This window comes from Zophobas morio, unplaced genomic scaffold (assembly GCF_036711695.1).
Source record: "Zophobas morio isolate AGI-343-1 ecotype UQ-CSIRO unplaced genomic scaffold, CSIRO_AGI_Zmor_V1 ptg000029l, whole genome shotgun sequence".
NCBI lineage: Eukaryota > Metazoa > Arthropoda > Insecta > Coleoptera > Tenebrionidae > Zophobas > Zophobas morio.
This window is the reverse complement of record NW_026972134.1, coordinates 5,349,832-5,376,287: the sequence shown is the minus strand read 5'-3', so window position 1 is coordinate 5,376,287 and position 26,456 is coordinate 5,349,832. Positions and strand designations below refer to the sequence as shown.

General features: G+C 35.3%; 2 protein-coding genes across 2 annotated transcripts; one reads left to right on the top strand and one right to left on the bottom strand.

Moving 5' to 3' along the window:
- Positions 1-3,253: 3,253 nt before the first annotated feature.
- LOC135137316 (uncharacterized) lies at positions 3,254-6,647 on the bottom strand. Its single transcript, XM_064066938.1, has 6 exons — positions 6,161-6,647; positions 6,065-6,093; positions 5,663-5,832; positions 5,482-5,602; positions 4,130-5,420; positions 3,254-3,276 (listed from the first exon to the last, which is right to left on the bottom strand). The coding sequence occupies exons 1-6, from the start codon at positions 6,645-6,647 to the stop codon at positions 3,254-3,256; spliced, it is 2,121 nt and encodes a 706-aa protein (XP_063923008.1).
- Positions 6,648-14,953: 8,306 nt separating this feature from the next.
- On the top strand, positions 14,954-18,385 carry LOC135137315 (uncharacterized protein K02A2.6-like). The gene is made up of 2 exons (XM_064066937.1): positions 14,954-15,725; positions 15,780-18,385. The coding sequence occupies exons 1-2, from the start codon at positions 14,954-14,956 to the stop codon at positions 18,383-18,385; spliced, it is 3,378 nt and encodes a 1,125-aa protein (XP_063923007.1).
- Positions 18,386-26,456: the final 8,071 nt, after the last annotated feature.

Sequence of the window (26,456 nt, the reverse complement as noted above, 5' to 3'; positions counted from 1 at the left end):
TAGTTAAGGAATTAAAACCGCCGGTTCCTGATTTGAGTAAATCGTTAATTGATCCATAAAAAAAATTTTTAAATAAATCCGTATTTATATTTTATATTTTTTTCATTTTGTTTTTTGTTATAAATCAAATTAGCTTTATTTTATGTTGTATTTGATCTTTTTCGATATGTTTCCTTTAAAGTTTATTTTAATTTTGTTTTTTGTTAGAAGTTATATTAGTTTTTTCTGACCACGCTTCCCTTTCCTTTTGTCCTGTCATTCTCATCCTTTCCTTGCAAGACCTCCTTACACCTTCACGTTGGTTCTTTGTGGACAGTTAAATGAGTTTACAAATTTGTTTATTTGACTAAATAGAAAATATTTAAGTAAACTTGATTTATTTATATTTTAGAGCGTTTTGTGCTGTGCCTCATCAATTTTTCAAGTCATGAGCCGCCCCTGATTCGAACCCGAAACAAAGAAAATAGTTTTAAAATTTTTAATTTAATATTATGAGAACATGGCAATTGAAAACTTGCAATTTGGTGATCAAGTTTCATTTCGTGTGAATGCAGGGTTTTTAAATAAACATTTTGTTCAGGAATTACTTTCTTTAAACTTAAAAAAAAATCCATAGTTAAAAATAAGTTAAATACAGGTTCTATTGGTAGTATTAATGAATTAACTTTAAATTCTCTTAAACAAACGAATTTCTTATAAAGCCTAGAAAATTTTTTGGAAACAATTGCTTGAAGACAATGAACAAATTTTAAATTTCGTCTAGTCCTTGCCAAAGTATAGCCAGCAACATTATACAAACACAGTTTTGGGTCACAATACAAAATGCTTGGTTCTAATTGTTCGAGCCCCTAGGAAGAGAAATTGTCGAGGCTGAAGAAGAAACGGCATTATTTGAAGCTGGTAAATCTCTTATTCCTAATAAATTTTGGTCATTTGATACTGTATAACTTAACCTACTGTAGGTACTTTTGAAGCATTGAATTACATATAAATTTTTAAGAAGTGACGTAAACTGAAGTGCATTTGGTATTTCTTGTCTAATCAGTCTTATTCGACTAATAACGTTTTCTAACGCATCTTGTGAAAACCTTGACGTACACAAAAATTTGTAACCTCTAACGTTTAAAAAGAATTCCTGAAGATCTAAATTAGTTTTTGTTGACAAAATTAAAGCTGTTTCTACTGGTTTCTAATAGCCCCCCTTCCCAATATTGATATTTTTAAATAATAATAATAATAATAATAATAATAATCGTAATTTATTATCCAACAGACAAAGATCTATGTGGATACTTGTACATAACTCCGGATAAGTATACACAAATACATATAACAAAAAAAAAAAAAAATCAATGCAAAACAATTATATAACTAAACACTAATCACTAAAAAATGATATAACTCAACATGCAGGAACGTCAACTACAGTGGCGTAAGAACTGCATTTTTACACAGATAAGTGAAATGTTTGATATTATATAAAAAGATGTCTGCAAGTGGAGCAATGTTATTGTAACTTCTGCACATATTATACGAGCCCTAACAACTAAATGTTCGGACAAACTAATCGGAGCGTTCAAAAACCACTCTTTATGAATTAATTTTTAATTTTTATTATCAAATCACATAAAAATAGGAAGCTAAGATTTCAAAGAATAGTTTTTAATAAAAAAGTTGAATGTTTTACTTTACATAGAATTTTAATTCAAATATGACTGTGGATTTTTCAGAAAAAGTGAATTCACTTTGGCAACTAATTATTCGGACAAATAAATAAAAAAAATAATTTTCACTAAGTAGGCGGTGTGAATTGTTTGATTGTTAATAAATATCATTCTCCTCTTCCTGCTTTACCTAACTGTGTTGTAAGATTCATAGAAAAATATATATATTCTTTAACAAAATAGTTCGTGGACGTCCACTTGAAAAATTATTACGTGCACTTATTGTAAAGAAGTATTGCCAAGGTAAAAAAATTCGGGAAATTAGTGAAGAACTGAATTTAGCAAAGTCCACTGTAGCGGATATAATCTCACATTATCGCGAAACTGGTGGACTAGACGTTAAAGGAAAAAGTTCAGAAAGACCGAAATTAGTTTCAGAAAGAAGTCAAAGGCTCCTTGTAAAACTTTGTAAAAAAAATCGAAGAAACACATTGCGGGACATAACAGTACAATGGACGGATGAAATAGGGCATAAGCTATCACGAGAATGTTGTAGGAAATGGATTCACAAGTCAGGATTAAGTTTTTATAAGGTAATTTTTAAGTTTTTGGTTTACATTTGTTCCACCGCGCCGTTACAGGCCAAAGAAAAACCTTTAATAACGGCAAATCAAAAGAAAAATAGGTACAACTGGGCAAAGTCTAAGCTGGCATGGACCATGGAAGACTGGCCAAAGGTCATTTTTAGTGACGAGTCAAAATTTGATGTGTGCGTGGGAGATTTGCGGAGAAGAGTGATAAGATCAAAAAGTGAAGCGTTCAATAAAGACTGTTTAAAACGAACTGTAAAGTTTCCTAAAGGAATAATGGTGTGGGGATGCATGTCAGCTAAAGGGTTGGGGAATTATGAATTGGTGGAAACGACTATTAACGCCATGAAATACCAACAAATTTTAGAAAACAGTTTGTTGCCCTCTGTTGAAAAACTGTATCCGATTATATTTTTCAACAGGACGGTGCATCATGTCATACCGCAAAAAGTACTAAGAAATGGTTTGGGGATCATGATATAAGAGTCTTTTCATGGCCTGCGAACAGCCCTGACTTAAATGCCATTGAGACACTTTGGCACGACATAAAATCCGTTTTGCGCAACAACCCCCAACGAACACTCTTAGGTTTAAAAGCAAAAATCGACGAAGTTTGGGCAAGTTTTACTCCTGAATACTGCAGAAGTCTTGTAAGTACTATGCCTGCAAGGATACGCGCAGTAATCAAAGCAAAAGGAGATGTTACACCATACTAAGTAAAAAAAAAATACTCATGTCCGAATATTTAGTTGCCAAGTTTATTCGTTCATATCAGCTTCTTGTTGTGTTACAATTTTGTTAAGTTAATAATATTACAATTTTTGTTGAGAATATTGCATTAAAGATACCTACTTATATATTACTCTAGTTTTGTTTTTGTAAAATACATTTTTTTTTCATTAAATTACATTTTTTTGTATAAAAGAATACGTGTCCGAACATTTAGTTGTTAGGGCTCGTATATCGGCGAATAGAAATGTTGAATAGTTCTACACCAATCTATTGCAAATGTTCCACTATATCTACAATTTAAGCGCGGTATGTGAAACCTAAGATTACCAAGCAGATTTTGTGAAAAAATTTTCCCGTGAATCAGCTTATGTAAAAATATAATATTTGCCACCGTTCTTCTATCCTTCAACGAGTATAGATTAAATTCATTGAAAAGAATTACGCTCGAACAAGTTCTTACGGGATATCTGCCAAATTTAACATAAAACAAATGTTTACAAAATTTTCTTTGAATACGCTCTATTGAAGATATATGAATTTTGTAGTATGGATCCCATACGACGGATGAATATTCCAGTTTAGAACGAATAAATGAATAATATAATACAAGCAAAGAATCAACATTGGTAAAACCGACAGTATTTCTTATAATAAACCCTAACATTCTATTAGCATGATCACAAATATGTTGAAAATGAGGTATAAATGACAATTTTGAATCAACCATAACACCAAGGCCTTTAATTTGGAATACTCTATCTATTTCTGTATCGTTTAATTCATACTTATATTGTGTAGTATCAGGTGATCTAGAAAAGGTTATTACTTTACATTTGGCTACATTAATATTTTGTTTATTATTGTGACACCATATAATAAAATTATTAAGATCATTTTGAAGCGAGTAACAATCATCAAGCGTGGTAATAGTTTTAGCCACCTTCAGGTCATCAGCGTACACAAAGATAGGACACTTAAATTCTAAAAGTGCGTCATTGAAGTATATAATAAATAAAATAGGTCCAAGGTTTGACCCTTGCGTTACACCACTCGTAGTTACATAAGTTTGAGAGCGAAAACCACGGTACTCAACATACTGAATGCGATTACACAAAAAGGATTGAAATAACTTTATTAAATTACTACACAGGCCAAATTTGCTCAACTTATCAAGCAAAATCGAGTGATTAACCACATCGAAAGCTTTAGATAAATCTGTGTAAATAACATCAACTTGTTTTTTACTTTCAAGAGAATCAGATATGTATTGGATGTATTCACACAGATTTGTTGAAGTTGACTTTCCTTTTATAAAGCCATGCTGACTGGGGCTAAGTTGATTAGATACATGACTATATAAATTATTAGCTACAATTCTTTCAAAGATCTTACTAAAATTTGAAACTATTGCAATGGGCCTATAATTCTCGATGTTATTACGTACACCAGATTTGAAGACCGGGATAACTTTAGTAGACTTCCACTTATTAGGATATGCAGCCTCAGCAATAATTAAATTAAACAAGTAGCAAAGGGGTTCACATAAACAAGAAATACAGTCTTTTACAAGGAAAGCAGGCACATTGTCAGGACCCATAGTAAAATTAGAACTGACTTTTTTGACGGCATCCAAAATATCACAGGTATTTATTACGAAATTGTGTAAGACGCTCACTATATCACTTTCTCTATCACAGACTGGGAAACTATCACAGATATTATCACTACTAAAGACGTCACTGAAATGAATCGCGAAATGATTGACAATTTCTTGTGGATCAGTTAGTTCAATACCTTTATTGAACACATGGCCTGGGATACTCGAGACATTTTTCTTTTGATTAATATATGCCCATACATTTTTTGGATCTTGCTTGATGTTCGTTTCCGCCGATACCATAAAGTTGATGTATGCCACTTTGATTTCTTTCTTAATGAGTCTCCTAAGATCATTAATTTGTGATAATACTCTATCAAATTTATTTTTTTTATATCTCTTCCATAATTGACGCTTACGTTTAATATAGCCTATGATAGATGGTGTATACCAAACAGGATAATATGTCGTAGTATTAATTGGAGTCTTGGGAATAAATCTATCTAAAAGGTCATAAATAATGGAATAGAAATAGTCGCAAGCAACATTGACATCTTTAATAACTAGTAGTTGAGACCAGTCTGTGTTATTCAGGTATCTGTATAGCTCTATATAATTTCCTTTACGAAAATTATATTTGGTCTTAATTCTCGAAAAGTTGAAACTCAACTCTTTCAAATTAGCTGCAGGAACTTGTAGAATGATAGATAACGCAGGATGGTGAGCATCTTCATCAACTACTGGAGTATTGGACTGCATTACAGTACATTTCAAATCCTTAGAACAAAGGATTAAGTCTAAAAGTCTACCTTTAGCATTAGTTACTAAGTTCTGCTGCTGTAAATCATTAAAATTAATAAAATCACACAGTGGAATTCGACCCTGTTAAATGTCCAACATTCTCTTTTTGCATCATCTGATTATAATATTGAGGGATGTTAAAGTCACATACTATTAAGGTTTTTTCAGATATAAGACTCTCATGCTCCAAATACTCAAAGATTTCTTCGTAACAAATACTGGGTGAAGCTGGTGAAATGTATAAATTTATTATATTTAAACTGACGTTTTCATTTTACTGCACCTTGACTCCAATTAAATCAGCATCCGTAACAGGCGATGTTAGTTTTAATTGTTTACTAGACAGATGAGATTTAACCGCTAACAAAACTCCTCTTCCTCTGCCCTTTTTATTTGCTCTGAAGACATTAAACATTGAACTAAAATATTCGGAACTTAGTACATCATCCTTCAACCAGGTTTCAGTTAATGCGAATATATCAGAGTTACTGACAAAAACATTAGGATAAAAATGATTTACTTTGATATTTAACCCTCTAGTATTTTGGTAATATATTTTTGTTTCTTTTAATGCAAGGGCTTCGTATTTATTTGTCTGTTGGAATATTAAGCGTTTTTTTCTTCTTTTTTAATAATTTTTGGTATGCCATTTTTGTATCTTAAATAAATATCAGACTCACCTTGCTCTTTACGATGTTTATATTCAGTCCTGACCAAATAAGATATGTTTTGTTGTCGTGGAGTTAGATCCCGATTTAAGTATAAATTATCCTTACGTCTGTAAACCACTAAAGAATCAATTGCATCTTGGGCAAAAGAGAAAATTATCTTAAGAGGACGCACTTTATCTTGGTTATATTTACCCAAGCGTACACAAGAACGTATCTTGATGTTATCATTGTTACCATTGGGCACAACTATATTTTGACAACGGGACATATCATCTTCCTTACGGACCGCAAATGATTCTGCCTGAGATTCAGACATATTGTATAGAATTAAATTATTAGCCCGATAATTTCTGTCCTCAATTTCAGCGATTATTTCTTCATCAGACAGTTTCTTTTCCGAATCACGGTCAGCGACATTACTTCCACTCTTTTTTAGTTCAGCCAGTTCATCTTTTAAAACCTCAATTTCAGTTTTCATGTTGTGAATAATGGACACTATATCACATTTTTGACGTGACAACGTCTTATAAATCGATGGAGCCGGCTGCACGCTCGAAAAAGCATGACTCATACCGTTACTGTCACGTTCCATGTAAGGCTTGAAGTGCAAGCGAGAACGCGGAACGAGCGACAAAGAGGCACAATCGGCCTTCGCGTTCGGCAGCGTTCGCCATCCGTCTCTCTCCTACTTGAGTGAGCGATGCGTCTGCGTGGACAGCTGCTATATTATAGTACATTTACATGTTTTGGTCGAGTATCAAGTGCAGTGAAAAGTGAATGTAGTGTCAGTTTTGACGTGACAACGATAATATTTTAAGAATTTTATTTAAATTGTTTCGAACGACGATTTATTTTGCAGAACTGCTTACAAACGCACCATGGAAAAAAAGCCTGACAAACCAGAGGATGTTACGAATAAGCCTTTACCTTCAATGAGTGAACCCATGGAGGTTCAAGATGCTGTAGCATTTACTTTAGCAACGCCATTCGCGCAGCCAATAATCGCTGCTTCAAAATCAAAAGCCCAAAACCATTCCATCAGTATTTTCTTAAGACGTTGTCACGTTCAACTATCGTCAGTAAACCGACTTTACAGACAACCGAGTTTTTTTCACAATAATAATGTATTTTTCTGCTACTGGACCGAATACACTCAACTTCTAACCTGGAGAGACCTCCACACTCCGTGTGTATATATTTTCTGCAGATATCACATGTTACACAATCACCACTACGAGCTTTTTTGTTGCACAAACTACACGTAGACATGGTGTACAATTAATAATGTAGAATACAACACTACTATATAAATAACGACAATCAAAGAACGGAGCTATTAAATATCACATCCGCCCACCTCAACGGAGCGGATCAAAAAAAAAAATAATAATAATAACAATAATTTCTTACAAAAATTTCAAAGTGTTTTTGTATTCATGTAAATTAGATGTGCTAATAGCCGAGATGTCACATCGGGACGACATGATACGGAACCATTTACTTAAAATTTTGATAGACCAAGCAGTAGTATAAGCATTACGGTCAACAATAACTGCGTTTGTGTTATACAAAAATTCGAGCTCGGCACTTACATCAAAATTTATTAAAATACATGCCAAAGAAACTTTCATTTTGTTAAAATTATTCAGATTGTACAAATCACTACTTAATTTTGGTGCTAATTTTATTTCGAAGTTTTCTTGAAATTCCGCAAAGTCCTCAATGTATTTAATGTTAACCTCATTGCTTGGTAATGCATATTTATCAACAAATTCGTCCGGAATTATCATACTTTTGTTATTTATCAACGCAGACCTAATATTTCGGTGGCTAAAATTTATTAATTCTTTAATGTGGTCTCGCAATGAGTATCCACTTGTGCAATTTCATGTAAAGTGAAATATTTGACTTATCATGATAACATTGATAACTAAGGAATGAGAGGCTCTCGCTGAAAAGTTTTCCAGGGTTTCATATCCTAGTATGATAGAGGAAGCTGTGCTATTGCTTTCCAGACGTTAAAGGCGTCTCATCTAAATATAAACAACAGACTTTTTCATAGTCTTTAAAATTTTTAACTTTTAAATTGAAAATTTCGTGCAATATATCTGGGTAGAATTTGATATGCTCCGTTTTCCGACGTAATGTACGCAAAGATGTCAACAAATAGTTTAATTTTAATAAAGAGTCATAACCTGAAGAACCACAAGGAAATTGAATGCACAGTGCTTTTTCTACAGTCCCGAGGCTCCACCTCCTCATTTTTTTTTTATTTAAGTGCATTTGTAATTAATTACTTAATTCTTTGTTCACTCCAAATTTACTTGCAATCACCAGTCTGTCTTTAATTTTTAATTTTTTAAAACCGTTAATTTTTTCTTTTAACAACAAATTCAGTCTTCTTTCTGCTGCCACAAATTTTGGTAGTTCTTTCGAAACACTCAATTTGCGCTAATAATTCTATTTCTGTGGCTATTAAATTTCGAATTTTGATATGTTGTTCATTAATTGTTTGTTCCGGATTAACAATTTTAAATGGTGCATTATCTTTAAAATCTTGAACATGAAAATAAATAGGTAAAACGTTTTCTTTTAAGTTTTAAGTCGTAGACGAAATATTCTTGATCAAAGTGCACCTTAAAATATAGTTTTAAAAATATAGAAGAAAGGATTTTATAAAAGTAAGCACTTCACAAATTTTTAAGGTAGAACCAATGTTCCAATTTGGACGCCTCAAACTTTCCTTCCAAAATGCAATGGTCTTCTTACATGAGGAAAAATTATATAAACGATATCCATCGTTTGCGCTGTTATTACAATTAATTAGACTGCAGTGCGTTTTCAGAAAATATTTTCAATGTTTGACCTTTTACTTCAAAAATGACAAATTATAAAAAACCCCAGTCAAGTGGATTTCTGCAATTTTTTTTAGGAAACTGGAAAATCTTTCGAGACGAACGTTCATGATAAATTTGACAACAATTTTGGCATATGCGTGTTTCGGACAACCAATCATATAACCTAAAATATCATTTTGTGTCCACTCCACACTCTTAAAAACGATATATTTTGGCGAAAGTTTTTGTAAAAAATAAATTTGTGCCGATTCAAGAATGAATTACAAACTGATGGTTCTTTCGTCGTTCCTGTCGCTTCTGTATGGAAAATGAAGATTTTAGAAGAAATGCGTAGACAATAATGAATTCCTAATGTTGTTTTAATAACAGCATTAGGACCGTTGGTATGTCCTTCAAATAAGTAAATGCTCTACTCATTTCTAAAGTTAAGTTTAAGAAGTACTATACAAGCTTCCGTTTGATGAATGACCAATTTAATGTTTTCTCGACTTCACAAATATGAAATAACTGGTCTCCAGCTTTCGTTTTCTGTTTGTTTGTCTGCTCATGATTGTTGCTGTCAAATTTTGAGTGTACATATTTTGTCACTACCTTAGATCATATAATAAATAGATACCACCATGCCGTGTTCTTTCCCTAGGAGAGCCTGTGACGACATCCTCCTGTCACACATCTCTCTTGTGCATGGAGGGATTACAATGAAGCTATCCTTGCCTGATCACTATTTGAATTTTGCGCGCCTAAATTTTAGGAAGTATGTCTGAACCATGGCCGACTAGTATAAAGATTATGGCCTGTCCAAAGCAATGCCAAAGGTACCATACGTGCTGCCATCTATTAATAATTCAAAATCGACAAAAGAATTATTAACACCTTTTGAAAGGCACAAAGGCATTCATACCCAAACAAACCACCATTACACGTTTTGAAGTCCCATAATGTCAAGTCAAATTAAAATTTTGCTAAATTATTAAGTGTAATTATTAACAGATGGCAACACGTATCGTACCTCTTGGACAGGCCATAATCTTTATACTAGTCGGCCATGGTCTGAATTAACTTCGTACGAAAGATCTTGACAGCTTGATTTTGTAAATAATTCATTGTAGATAACGAAAAGAATAGTAAATTATTGGGCAGCAATTGTGATCCTTTGTGATTACATCACTTAAAATAGGATCTTTGTTCTAAATTCTAAAATTGTTTTTTGTACAACAACTCGAAAGAGAGGTTAGAAGAAACATCTGTCAAAAGCGATTTGTTGCGTTGGTGCGGTACAAGGATGGAAGTGAAATAGACATACAGACGAAATGCATATAACAAAGATGAAGATGTGGTGATCACACAAGGATAGCATTATACTACTCCCCTTGACGTAGAAAACGACAACAGATAGCTTCATGTCTAGTTACAGCTTTCAGTTTGAGTATTGGTATCTATTTATTATATGATCTAAGGTTACTACCGTGTTTATGAAACCCCTGGAACTCAGTTATCTCTAGCTTTCTGCGTTTCAGAAGATATTTCATCGCAAGCACGTCCTTTACTGTGACAATAATCCAAAAGTTTGTACACATTGGGATTGAGAAATGTAAAATTTACCGATGAGATTTGCATACTGACCTAATATGTCCAAAAAATGACAGTTCGGGACCTTAGCGGACGTTTACTCTTACACCCATCTTTATTGTGAAGGTCGACTAATTTTGTTGTGTTGACAGAATTGTACCACGTCATTCTTAGCCCTTTAATTTGGCTATTGAGTATTTATAAAACATAATGACTGAAGAAGATTAGATGAATTACTAATACTACGTAATTCGATAACAGTAATTAGGACAGAAGCTATGCGCATTTACCAAAATTCAACCTTCGAAATTAATGTTTCTTGGTTTGAATAATATAATAATAATTAATGAAACATTTATTACTTTTACTGCGACGTAATTATTTTAGTTAGTAGTAAACGATGTATTTCAAGAACATAAAGCTGATGAAAGGTACGTAAATTTTATTTGAGGTTGCAGTACAGTCAATGTATTGTCGGGGAAATTGATATTGATCTGACAAGAAGCTTACACACGCTTTTCGTTGTAGATGACTGTCTGCATTTTATAAGATGCATAACACTAGACATATTTGGAAATAAATACATAAAAATAATCATTCTAACTTCGGTATTGTTGCATACTCTATCATTATTAATGACTATATGGCACTGTGTTGCTGATTTTGATTCGACATCTTCAAAATATATAATGCTCATGTTTGCAATACCAGGAGTTAGTATTACGTGCAAATCATTCCAATATCCATGTTTACCAAATGTTTCTTTTAGCTTCTAATATATAACTGTGCTATGTTCGTAATTGAATCGAGACTAAGTGTATTCGCTAAATCCCACCTCTTTCAAGTTTTGTGGTCCACGGACTCGGCCACAGAATCCACACAAAATCAAATCTTGAAAGAAACAAAAGTGATAAAAATATTTACGATCTGTAGTTGCATCTGGCATGCCATCTCTTGCCTAATAATTATACCAAGGGGAGAGGAAAAGGAACTTCACTACATGTTAATATATGCACAGCAAACATTTTCAAATTCTTATGGAACTTTAGAATTTATTTATTTGTGTTCGTGTGTAATTCTATTCTACGCTATCACATATTTATGTTTAACGACAGTCTACTACACGCAACATGTCAAGTTTCAAATTTACTTGCTTCTAGACCATATTAAATATTTAAATCGTGACTTTGATGAATATAACGAAGAAGAGTTATTGTACTCCGAACAGTTTCAGAGGACTATGAAACACAGGTTGTTGTTTATAGCCGAGAAATATATGTCTATAAGAGAGTAAGTTGTCTTTTTTGTGTTATTTAGGATTGTATTTGAAATTTCAGTGTTTATTATGTGTTTAAAAAGGGAACGGTTGGTCTAATTCCATTGCTAGCATTAGGAGAAATTGTTATTTGTCTTGGTGGAATAATCTGTTACTACAATGTAAGTGAGAATCACTTTTATGTAATTACTTACTCTTTTTACCTTGATAATAAATTTTAATTTTTTTAAGGGACAGTATATAGAAAATATTTTCCCGCGACTAATAATTTTTGCTGTGGATGTTGGTTTCGCTTCAATAAGTTTCTTCACTTCTTGTCAGGATTTAGAAACTACGGTATGCACTTTCTTATCGTTATGGAATAAGTTCACTTAATTCATTGTTTTAGTGCGACAAATGGTTTTCAGAACTTTACTTTTGCAAATGGGTTTACTTTAACAAAGCAAATCAACAACTGCTTCTCACTCTGATGAGTTGTAGCCTAGTACCACTTAAACTAGATTTAACACAAGACATTTCAATGAATTATGAGTTTCAAGTGAAGGTAAATAGTTACTACACAAAGATATCTTATAAATGTGACACTCCTATAATTTTTTTTATTTTATAGGTTTTTAAAACGATTTATTCTTTTTCGGCAGTAATGTCGAATATTGCATTTGAACAATAAGTATTTTTCCCAACAGCTTTAAGACGATTTACTTACTTTTCGCTTGTAATTTAGCAATGAAAATTCTTTTGACGAAAATGCGGAAGAATATTTAATTCTTCTCACATTGGTGAAAATACCGGAAACCGTTATTTGCACTGTCAGCAACAAAAGTGTTCTCTTTTCTCATTTGTATAAGTGCACCAATCAGTTGTGGAACTAGAAAATGGACGTTTCCATTTTTCTTGATACTAATTTGAAATGTTCGTAGTGAATTTTAAGTTTCCTTCTCTTTATCAATCCGCCTACATTTTGCTCTTTTTCCGCATTACTAATGGTATATAATTATTTTTTCGTAATTATGAAAATATTTTGTAATTTTAAGCCATTTGTCAATTACGAGCTGTTTTAACTTGTATACAGCAATTTTGCACAATGGTGGGTTGATCAAGTGGTTTTTAAGTAGATAATAGTTACTTATGCATTAAGGGCACAATTAGGGAGATTATGGCACGAGGGAATGTTTAAAGTACGACGAAAGGAGCTTTTTATTTCCTGAATCGACAATTGTGCCTGTGGTACATCAGTGGCGGCTGGTGACCTTTTGAAATTGGGGGACACAATTTGATTGATGAGTTAAATATGAAGATATGAAACAGGTTGCTATTACCAATTGCACAGGTCTACAAAAAAAAATCGAACTCATACGCTTTTCGTCTTTTGGGCATAAATGACTTCCTTGTATCCTAAAACTTCTATAAAAATGATTTTTGCCATTTGTGCACGTCTAGTTTAATTTTTATTGGGGTCCGAAATACGAAAAAACACGATTTTAACACTTTTCAAAAAAATAATACCTTGAATAATAATAATAATTTTCATGAAATAATTAGCAAATCTTATTTATAAGGATTTGAATAAATGGTTTTAATTAGTTTTAAATGTTTAAAATCGTTTTCTTTTTGCTTGACGACTGTAACAATTCGATGAATACTCCCTTTGCAGGAACCAACAATAATCTCCCATTGTTTTTCCTGATCCCTTACTTCGAAACCCAAATATTGGTGATATATCAATTTAACAATATGCGATATATGCAGACGTTGACATTTTATAGCATATTGACCACAGATGTAACAAATTACATTAGGGTTGTTCTTACACATGTACATTTGGTTTAAAAAAAAAAAACGAGAAAAATGACAGTGGCATAAACGTCATATTCCTATTGCTTTTCGATCTATGAGCACCTGATTTACTCATCTTGTCCCGTTTTTTGTGAAACCAATTGTAAGTGCGATCTTTTTTTAGTATTACACTCATTTTGCAAAATTACACACAACAAGAATTTGCACGTAACTTCTAAATGTGACACATGCCTACTTTACTAAATCATCAAATCCGATTTTTCCAACTCGTGTAATAAGGGCAGTACAGATGCACGTTTTATGTGAAAAATGGCAATTTTACGATAGAAAATTACGTGTAGCACAAAAACGTGACGTGATGGAAAAATTTGGAGAGCAGATTTGAAATCTACATAAAAAACTGCAATTAGTGCATACATTTTTATTAAAGGAGTATTTCGATTGTTGACTAGTGTTGTTAGACGAAATTGTGTGACGGAAATAAATGCAAAAATACATTCAATAAAAATAAAAAAGGATTTCTCGACATACCTTTTTGCCTTCGATGTGCATGGCATCTAAAAGTTGATTTTGGACAGTTTTAGGCATTCCTTTTGTAGGGATGCTTGATATGTTAAGTTGGCAGCGCGGGCACTAAGCGAGTGCGCGCTGGGGATTGTGAAAAGAGAGGTTAGACAGTTAGGAGTGAGAATAAAAAGCAGCTACCCCTAAGTGTTATTATTCCGGGTTCTGGGGGCTCTCATCAGGCACGGCCGCACATGGTGTCAGGTGTGAAAACAACCAACGGATAAGTTCGAAAAAGAAACAAACAAGAAAATCCACAAAATGACGGACAACGGCGACGATAAGCAGGAAATCGCTGACCTACGCCAACAACTGAACGTCCTACAACAAATGCTCCAGAATCTGCACTCAACTGCAAAACCAAGCGTAATTAATTCAGTGCCGGCTCCCGAAGCATTTAGTTTCGACAAAAACGAATGGACGGCATGGCTAACGCATTATGAACGCTACAGAATAACGACAAAGTTGGACACAGCAGACGAGAAAGTACAAATAAATAGTCTTTTGCTCCACATGGGCCAGAAAGTCACGAAGATTCTCGAAACGAAAAAGAAAGACGAGTATTCATTCGACACGTACGCAGAGGCGAAACAATTTTTTACTGGCTACTTTGTTGGAACTACAAATATAATTTATGCAAGAGCCAAGTTCAATCGGAGAAACCAAAAAGAAGGTGAGTCCGCACAAGAATATATTACTGCCATTGTTGCTCTAGGTAAAGACTGTAAATACGGACAGTTAGAGGACGAATTGGTTCGTGACCGACTTGTAGTGGGCATACGGGATCAAAAATTATCCTAGTCACTACAATTGACTGAAAAATTAACCCTAGAAATGACGGTAAATAAAATTATGCAAGCTGAGACGATCAAAACAGAAAACCAAGAGCTCAGAGAGGGGGTGCATATAGGCGCTGTCAAGAACAAAAAGCCACAAAAGCAGAAAAGTAGTCGAGAACAAAGGAATCGACCAGAAAAAAAGAAAAACAGAAACAAATGTATGCGCTGTGGTAAAGAACCAAGCCATCCCAGAACAGAATGTCCAGCCAACAACCAAAAATGCAGAAAATGTCGACTGATTGGTCACTATGGGTCTGAGTGCCGAACGAAACGAATTAATGAAAATGTACAAGCAGATCAAAGTAGCACTGACAACAGTGACTACGAGCTTTATCGAGTTATTAAGGTGGACAGAGTGCAGCGATCCAGCCGGTTTCGCATGACTCTCAACTGTGGTGAAATAAAATTAGTCTTTAAACTTGACACAGGGGCTGAGGAATCGGTCATAACCTCAAAAGACTATGAAGAGAAATTAAAAAATCATTACAGATTGAAACCTACTCGAACAGTATTAGCAGGTTTGGGCCAAAACAGATGTCCCGTGCTGGGAAAAATAAAAATTCCCTTAGAAATAGGTGGGAGACAAGAAGTCATTAAAGCCTACGTCGCTGACACGAACGAAAACCTTCTGGGAGAACCAGCTTTGCTGAAACTACAGATCGTACAGCGGTTGGGAAACGAGATAAAAATGATCGATCAAGTGAGGCTAGAAAATAAGCGATCAACCAAAGAAGAAATTCTCGCAAAATGGCCTGAAGTATTCAAAGGTTTGGGGAAGTTACACAACTTTTAGCATAAGATCTGTGTCGAAGAGGGCGCAGTTTCATTCTCCATTGCGACACCCAGGAGAATACCCCTTCCGTTAGTGAAGCAAGTGGAAAAAGAAATAAACAAAATGGTGACACAAAAAGTGATCGAACGTGTGGACAGTCCAACAGAGTGGTGTGCACCTATGGTGGTAGCACAAAAGAAAAACGGTAAAGTACGTGTGTGTGCAGACTTTACGCAATTAAATCAGTTCGTGAGACGCGAACGGTATCAGCTCCCATCAGTGGACGAAACGCTTGCCAAATTGAGGGAAGCCAAGTTATTTTCGAAATTAGATTTCTCTTCCGGGTTTTGGCAACTGGAAATTACACCGGAATCACGAAAATACACCGCGTTCATAACACCTTTTGGAAGATACATGTATCGAAGAATACCTTTCGGTATAACATCGGCTCCAGAAATATTTCAAAAAACACTGTATGGAATAATACAAGAACTTCAGTCTGACTGGATACACGTGCATGCTGACGATATTCTAGTCACGGGCAGAAACAGTCAAGAACACAATGAAAATTTGGACAAAGTGCTAACAGTAGTGAAGAAACACGGTTTAACGCTCAACAAAGACAAATGTGAATTCAACAAATCAGAAACCTCTTACTTGGGATATGTTGTTGGAGCGGAAGGTATCAAAATTGACCCAAAAAGCATAGCAGCTATTCGTGACTATCCAGCACCCAACAACCCAACAGAAGTCAAACGATTTCTTGGTATGGTAAATTATGTCGCGAAATTTATTAGCAATGTTGCCGAGAAAACCAAGTATCTACGAGAGACGATAAAAAACAGCACGTCATTTGTATGGACAGAAAAACACGAGGAAGAATTCCAGAATTTAAAGGAAACTATAGCATCAGCTCCCGTATTAGCTAAATATGACGTCGACAAACCAACACGAGTCGCAGCCGACGCCTCAGCATTTGGAATTGGAGCTGTGTTGGAACAACAGCTAAATGACGACAACTGGAAACCAGTGTACTTTTGTTCCAAAACCTTAAGTGACGCGGAGCAACGGTATGCTCAGATCGAAAAAGAAGCACTCGCAGCCACGTGGGCATGCGAACGGTTAGAGCAATTTCTCATAGGATCGCGTTTTTTAGTGCTAACGGACCACAAACCGCTGTTAGTGATATTAACGACGAAAGAAATTAATAAACTCTCCAACCGATTACAAAGACTAAGAATGCGGTTGTTAAAGTTTAATTATGATGTGCAATACGTCCCGGGAAAAACATTCCATGTACCCGACGCGTTATCTCGCGCACCTCTACACGAAGGCGTCCGCGACGGCGATTCAGCGCTTAAGGACCAGGAAATATATATCAACGCAGTGTTGACAGAACTATCATCGAGTTCCTGCTCAGAAGAGGTGGTACGGAAACATCAGGAGGAAGATCAAGAAATGCAACTATTGAAGAAATTTGTAGTAGAAACATGGCCAGGAAAACCACCTACTGCCGTGACACCATACTTTAAATTTCGTAACGAATTAAAAATCCACAATAACCTAATCTGTTATAGAGATCGCTTAGTAATTCCCAGGGCCCTCCGCAAGCAATGTTTGCGAGTACTACACGATGGACACCTGGGCACGCCCAAATGTCTGGAAAAAGCGAAGACAACAGTTTGGTGGCCTGAAATACGCCGACATCTGAAGGATATGGTTGAAAACTGCGAGACTTGTATCAAGCACCGCCAGCCTGTAGTCGAGCCGATGATCCCTTCCACAGTACCATCCCGTCCGTGGAAAGTCCTAGGTGCGGACCTCGCCTACTACAATGGAAAGAATTACCTAGTGGTGCAGGACTATTACTCGAAATACCCTGAAATTCGCAAGCTGAAAAAACTGACTAGCTTAGAAACAATAGAATATCTCAAGGACATATTCTCGCACCATGGAATTCCGGAAGAATTAAGAAGCGATAACGGTAAACAGTTCGACAGCCTCGAGTTCAGAACTTTTGCCAAGGACTACGGATTTCGATGGGTGAGCAGCAGCCCGGAATTCCAGCAGAGTAATGGACAAGCAGAAAGTGCAGTCAAACTATTGAAAACCATCTTGAAGAAGAACGAGGATCCATTTCTGGGCATGCTGGCCTACAGAAATACTCCCTTATCCTGCGGAGCCTCCCCAGCCCAGCTGTTGTTTGGCAGGCAGTTACGGGACAGGGTGCCAGCAATAAGCAGAAGATTGGTACCAAAGCTGCCAAACCATCAAGCAATTAGGAGAGAAATGGAGGCAGAAAAACAACGACAAAAACATCACTACGATAGACGGCATCGCACGAAAGATAATGCGGAGCTGAAGGCTGGTGATCGAGTGTGGCTTATTCATCGAAAAGAAGAGGGAATGGTGCAGACGCCAGATGAAACACCAAGATCATACTGGGTAAAGACTCCTCATGGCCAGGTCAGAAGAAACCGACAACACTTGCAAAAACTACCAGAGCTGGGTGAAAATCCCCCAAGAAATTCTGAGCCAGAGATCATGTCTTCACCAACCAACAAACAACCAAAAACGCCAACACCTCCCGTCTCTGCGAGACCAAACCGCACAAAAAAACCACCAGGCAGATTTAAAGATTTTGTGATAAATTAAACCACTTTCTAGTATTATATTATTTAGATACGTGTTATTTTAATAGTTATATCTTAGTTTTGCAAATCTAGTTTAAAGTAAAGAATAATACAAAAGAGGGGGGATGTAGGGATGCTTGATATGTTAAGTTGGCAGCGCGGGCACTAAGCGAGTGCGCGCTGGGGATTGTGAAAAGAGAGGTTAGACAGTTAGGAGTGAGAATAAAAAGCAGCTACCCCTAAGTGTTATTATTCCGGGTTCTGGGGGCTCTCAGGCACGGCCGCACACCTTTAAAAACCGTTGCTTCTTTCAAATGATCTGATAAAGTCCAATTCAGCCATAAAATCAATCAGACCTCGAAATGTACCTGGATTTTGTGATTCCCTACTTTCGCCATGTCCACGTAAAGCAAATTCAAACACTCCACAAAATTGTATGCACATTATTAATCGGAGTAATATATGGGGATTTTTGTCGACCCTTGCGTTATGTGCCCGAATATTATTAATATAAGCGGTGTGTAGTTGTTTCCGAATGTCTGTATTACCGAGAAGATTATCCAAGAATATTTATCACACGTGTTCGCGCAGAATGAAAATTAAAACCCTCGATAGTAACTCAGTCCTCCAGAGCACGGTCGCAACGGGCTCACCATCCAGTTGTATCAGGCGCATATCAGGCGCCTACGACGTGTAGTTTCCATTGCAACGGTGTAAACAAAGCATCTAAATCAGCCATCATTCGGTCCATTCGGTCTCTGTGCCGGGCTTTTATCAGAATTTCATCAGAAATAACATATCATGTATCCAAGACACATCTTTAGATGCAAGTGGAAGTAAGTTTTGATACATTTTATACAAGTGAAGCGAGATAAAAAAATTAGTTTTGATAATTATGACACAAATTTCCGGATAATTTTTTAAATATTGAAAATTACTATTTTGCTATGTCCAGTGTGTTTGTAGACGTTCTAATTTTGGGGGGGCACGTGCCCTGGCACCAGCCGCCCCTGTGGTACATACCACATTGTTTATTTGTTAAATAATTCGATTTTAAAAATGCAAACTGAATAAGCAGAAAAGGCAAAATCAAATTTTAAAAGAATTTGTAGTCGGACAGGGAATGACTTGATGACATATTATTTTTCCAACTTTTAATAAAAATGTTGAATATCGAAGCTTCTTTGAATAAATAATTAATGTATATAGACAACCAATCGTGGTTAGCAATTTCTGACTGATTTGTGACGTAAAGGCCAATTTATGCCCGCATTTGGGTGCTTATAAACAAGATTATGATTCTAAAATAGAATAAACATATATATTTAGCGGGAATTATCGACTAACTTATTGCACTGATGCCTTTCTACTAGACTTAAATAGTATTATGATAATCTGAAGAAAAACTATTAACTTTAAGGAAACTTACTAGTCATCAGGACTAAAATATTGGGACTTGCAAAATTTTATCAGAAGCGATGCGATAGCCTGTATAATGCAGAAAAGGATCACTTCCTTCGTTTGTTAAGCAAATGTCTTGAGAAAAATAAGTGAGAAATATCTACATTTTGTTAAAAAAAAATTTGACTTTGCATAGGGAATCCAGATATTTTATTTTTAAAAATGTCATTGTGACTAAAACGAAATTCAAAAATTGCTGCTACTAAACACATTAGATTGTTAGGAAAAAGAAGCTTATGAATTTCCGAAATTCATGAATAAATATCCCAAAAACAATAAAAAAAAAAAGAAATGTGCATTCGTTGAAAATCTGGTTTTCGATAAGGACAATTGAAGGAAGAAGTCCGCATAATAACTTGTTCAACTTAAGGATAATAAGGAATCTATTATATGCAGGATAATCCGAATGGAATCATCTTACTTAAACCGTTACTACCTAATTATAATTAGATTTTAAGAGTTCATAGTAAATTGCTTCAAACTGCTAGATATGCGTGAGTTTTGACAGGTATTTTAGGAGGAATAGAAAGACTAAAATTGTACGGTTCTTTGTTTTAATTTAATTTTTTTGCCAAATTAAGTTTTAGACCTGAAAGATAAAATTTCGTCAGTGGATAATAGTAAGTATTTATTTCTTTAAATATATAATAATATATGATATTGATAACAATGGCAACAGTGATGATTTTTGGACACTGTTATAAACTGACGTAGATGACAATGTTTGGAACACAGTGTTGCAAATATTACGGTATAATAATTTGCTACAGAAAATAAAATTAAAAAACCTTTTAATTAGTTATAAACAATTTTTTCCGTTTATAAATAATAACAAAGAAATTTTCATTTTAATAAATTTACGTTGTCGTTAAAATTGTTACTGTTATAAAGTTTTTTTATATTTTATGTTTTTATTTAATAAAGCTCCAATCATTATTTTTACATTATTTCTACTTTACCATGATGGTTCCAAATACACTCCCCACAAAAATTATCACACTACCTCCAACCTTGTAGTGACCCGGCTACGTGTAGGTACCACCTATATATTAGTGATAAATGTATGCAAGACATTGCCAAATAACGCCAATATTTAATGTGTTTTCGACCGATATTACCACTAGAATGCGAAATTTTACTAAACCTTTCAACACTTTTGTCAAAATGTCAGCAATATTATTGATAATAATAATAGTATTTATTTACAATTTAAGATCAAAAAGTTATTTCAAGTAAAAATTTAAATTATTGAGGAGCATATTGTCATAATGAAACAGATATTGTTTTGCGGAAAATCATTCTTTCGTCATCAGTGATCGGAACTTGTGGCAAGTGTTTATCATCCATAAGTGGGTTGTGGTCTTTTCGTATTTCTAGTCCCTTTTAGAATCATGAGATTTGTTGTTTGTAGAAGATTTTATTCCACCGATGTACTTTTGCGAATCGAGTTTTGTATGGTTGTTATTGATAAAATGTAATACTAATAATAATTTTTATTATTTAAGCGATCGGGCAGAGGCCAAGGCCTGTTATGTTATTCAACATAAACACCAAAGCCATCTCCTTTAAATTTTGATTTATTGCTCTATAATCTGTTGCTGTCCTCTTACTGAGGCAGTCTTCTTTTGAGGCATACAGCAAATTTGAAGGTCCGCTGTTAGGGTTAGATGATCCGACTTACCAATGAGGTCGAGGTATTCTAAGTTGGCAAGAGAACTACTGTCGGAGGAGTTTATTAAGTCTAGAGTAGAGGGCTCCTGGTTTAATCATCTGATTTAAGTGACTATTTACTAGCAATTCAACCAAAAGTTGCGACGAACCACTATAAATTCTGTCAGGGTCTTTAAATCCATCATTTTCATGATTTCCTGTATTGGTTTCAGCATTGACACTGCTTATAGGCGATTTTATATGCTCTTGTTCTCTTGGCACATCTAAGTTAATAATTTGATTCATAATCCGGCTTTGTTCTTTTAATTCTTCCTCAAACAATGATGTGGTACTTCCACTTTTTGGCTTAAATGGGGGAACAGACGAACCTACAACATTGAGTTTATCCAACGATGCAAGACCTTCAGGTTTTCCAAGAACCTTATCAGTAGAGCTGTGCGGTTGAAATTTAAACGCTGCGAATTGACCCTCACTCCGGCAGGCCAGAGGCTTGCAACCGACGTTATGTATCGCGAAGAAAATTACGCGAAAAATAATGTTAACGGCATGTCAGTTGATGATTTTAAAATCCATATTCACGAAATAAGAGTAATCATAATTTTAATAATGTTCAGGTGTCCGTCTCGTTGACAATAAAACTATTTGTGTGAATTATCAAAAATAATCCACGACTGAAAAGCGAGAAGCGAACAAGGCAAGGCTGTAGCGATCGGCACTGTGGGCCGATAGTGGGGGTAAATAAATTTCGACCGCACAGCTCTACTTATCAGAGAAACTAGTGTATTGCTGGTTGTCTGATATTCCTACGGACAGCGATGTTATTTGAGGTATTGATAACGGATAATTCTCGTGTTTTTGTGTATTATTTGACAATACAGTTCTTATAGGATTATAAGATGTTTTCTTAAACTGACAGATTTCCTCATCTTTAACGGCTAACTGATCTTCCAAATATTCTACTTTATCCTCCAGTAGCCTGTTGTTCTTTCTTAATTCCAAAATAAAAGATTTAAACAGCATAACGTTACCTTTGTTGACTTCACAACACTCAATACCGTCGTTCTTTTCCTCAAGAAGAAAATCACAACAAAACTTTGCACGACCGGCACAAACTTGGATGAAAACCCGAGCCACATTTAATACAAATGGGCCCACTGTTTGCTTTTCTTTTACACACTTTACACGTTCTATCACTATTGTTTGCCATCTTGGATTTTGTTTTTGAGACAATATCTTAGGGGTACTTGTCACGTCCAATCTTTCTTGGTTCGAATCCGAACATGTCCTGAGTACTACTAGAAAGTCGAACAAAATGGTGTATTTGTTGGGGAAAGCATTTGCGAGAAGTCATATATCTATCATTGGCAAGCTCTATAAGAGTTATGTCAAGCCAGTACTTGAGTTTGCCAATTACATCTGGTCTCCGATTCTTCAACGGGATATAGAGTTATTCGAATCTTTGCAAAGAAGGGCGACAAGAATTCCATTTGGTCGAATTTGTCCACAGTATGCTGACAAGACTTGCAATGATGGGTCTTCCAACGCTTTGCAATAGACTTAAGAGAGGTGACCTAATTTTAACTTTTGGGGCGCTTAAAGATCCGCAATCTCCCATCAGGCATTTGTTTCCCCTGAATAATATACCTACACTTAGTAGAACTAGAGGGCATTGTTTTAAACTAGTGAAGCATAAATTACGCTCCACAGTGAGGCAACATTTTATTTCCAACAGAGTTTTCGAGACGTGGAACGCCTTACCAGCCAGTATTGTTGAAGCTGATTCAGTGACAAATTTCAAAATTAAATTTGATAATTATAATGGATAAAATTAATTGGATTCGCTTGTTAGTTAGGTACCTAGGTAGCGCGGACATAACAGGCTAGGTCTCTGCCCGAACGCAAAATTAATAATAATAATATTAATAATAATAATAATAAATCAACAGGTGGTGTTTCAATAGAAATGGCAAAGACTATAAGTATTTATTGCTTTAAATCGTCGCCTGTGTTGGCAGTTGCCGAATAGCGAAATTGGACGATATGCAAAATTTGGACAAATTTTGATGAGGGCGCTACTTATCCTTCGATGACATTTGACCAATTTGACTGTCGTGAAGAAATTGTTGGTTTATGATGTTCTGTGTTGGTTTGTCAGTGAAGTTTTTCGTTGATTATTATTCATTGATGAAAATGGTTTCGGTTAGTTGGTTACACACCTTCTTACATATCTCTCTTACACACTTACGCGTTACATATCATCACGACAACAAATTGTAGTGAAATAAAAATGAAAATTTACTCAGAATGTTTTTAACAGTTTATTGAACAGGAATGTCTATTGCACAAACTTCCCTTTGTTAAGCTGGGGAACTGCATGGCTTTTCAGCCTACATCTACCCAAAGAATCGTAGAAAAACACAATTTTCAGTAAAATGTAGAGTAGGTAAGTGTTTATCAGCCATAAGTGGGTTATGGTCTTTTCGTATTTCTAGTCCCTTTTAGAATCATCAGATTTGTTGTTTGTAGAAGATTTTATTCTACCGATGTAGTTCTGCGAATCGAGGTTTCTATGGTTGTTATTGATAATGTTATTAATTATGTATTAGTATTATTATTATTTTTTAAAGTGGTCGGGCAGAGGCCAAGGTCTGTTATCCCCGCGCTAACGATTAGCTATATACAGGTTAGTTGCTGTGCAATCTACAGGAGTGGGCATCATACAAGATGACTGCGAAATATATGCAATAATTTTAACCACGGCATCTCCCACTCTCGTAGTGTCGAAATATAGAAAAAATAAATTAAAAATCGAATGGGGCAAAACCCCCATGAACCACCCTCGATACGAAAGCACTGAGTCACCTTGGAAACAGTTGGAAAAACGTTCGAATTAAAAGGACGTAAACACTTTCAGTTTCAATCAAAAGTAAAACTGACTTTTTGCTGCTTATCATTCATGCATGGATTCATTTATCGGTAAAGGTCAGGTCAAAAGATTTTTGGTAATGCTTCATGAGGATCGACTTTTGATTCTGACGGATGTTTGGTCCTTGCCATAACGATTTTACATTTTTTATTGGAACAAAAATAAAAGCAACTTAGAATGCTACTACCTTTTTACAAGAAATGTTGAAAATGTTGTCCTTGACTAGCAATACAGGCGTCAGAGCTTCGCAAGATGTTTGTTAATAGGTAAAAAAACACCGAAATAGCGGCTGCCACTTTCACTTGTTGAAGCTCTTCAATAATTTCTGGACTCTGTTGATTTCCACAAACTAACTGTTTCATCCAACCGATACACATTTATCGAAAACCATCTCTTGAAATCATACTTGTTGACGAGCATGTGGAGTTTCATCGGACAAAAAGTCAGTGCTTCATCCGTAAACAGAATGCACTTTAAAAAGTTAGGACGTTCACGACACTGCGGTAACAACCATTTGCAGTAAATTACACAACGTGGACAATCAGCGGCCTCCAAACCTTGCACTTTGTCCTGTGAAACTCCAACTTCTCCTTTCTGTCCTACCATGGCCACGATAGTGAGTTTGAGGTTAAAGGTACCATGATCTCGGAGATGCTGTACCACTGATGCAAATGTTCGAGCACACCAGTTACCATATCGACACACTCTGCATTGGAAAACTGCACCATACACCGATTTTACTGACTGCTCGATGTTGACTAGCCCTTTTCGTGTTTTTCACGTTGCGATTAAAAAAGTCCTGACAAAGTCACTTTTTTGGTTCTTAATCCGATTCTGCCCCATTCATTGTAGTAATCATGTATATCACGAAACATTACCAGCATTAACAATTTATATTTAATTTCAAATATTTTTTTCTAGACACTGCTACCACTCAGGACCGTGAATTTTACGCAGTGACATAATCGTATTGTGAGCTATTCCCCATTTTTTTTTTGCATGCATTTCGCAGTCACTTTGTATCTAACTTTAAAACTCGCAGTAGACTGACTGTCAACAATTTCTTGGGGTAGCGAGTTCCAGTCGTGAAAAACCCTGTTGACGATAAAAAACTGTCGAACGATTGTTATAAAGTGATCTTTTGTCAACTTAAAACGATGTCCTCGAGTTCGCTGATCCGTGCTCAAAGTAAACAAATCATGTGACTGTGAATTGGACAAAGATTGGACAGCCGTCACTAAGTCACCCCTTTTTCGGCTTTCAGACAGGGCTATCAAATTCATTACCGCAAGCATTTCACAATAATTTGGTCGTATTCTACCGTAAAGTATCTTAGTCGCCCTACGCTGCACCGACTCTAGGAGTTGGAGAACAGAACTCCATGCGAAGTTTGCAAATTCCAACATAGGTCTTATATAAGTTTTGTACAACTTCAAGAACATCATGGGATTAGTTTTACAAAAAACTTTACTTAGAAGAAACAACATGGAGCTGGCCCTTTTATAGTAACATGAACAACTTGATTTGACCACGACAGGTCAGAACTCACTAATACTCCCAGATCTCGACAACAATCAGATTTTGTCAATTCAGTATCATCAATATAGTATTAAACCTTTAGGTTCTTCTTACCAATGTAAAGAACTTCACATTTATGTATTTTAAAGTGGAAGCAGCCAATCAGTGGACCATTTGTATACTGCAAGAAGATCTTCTTTGAGAAGCACACCATTAGAACTATTGTTGTATAACTTAATGTCGTCTGCATACATTGCAGACTGCGTCTTAATTGTATTCTTTAGATCGGCTGTATATGCTGCAAAAACCAAAGGACCTAAGACAGAACCCTGCGAGACCTCACTCAACACTTCCACTGGTCGACTGAAAAACTACCCACTTTAACACGAAATGTACGATTGTTGAGAAAAGAATCAATCCAACGCCAAAGTTTACCTGATATTCCAAGATGCTAGAGTTTAACCAACAGTCGACGTTTAGGAACGCGATCAAAAGATTTGGAGAAATCGAAATACAA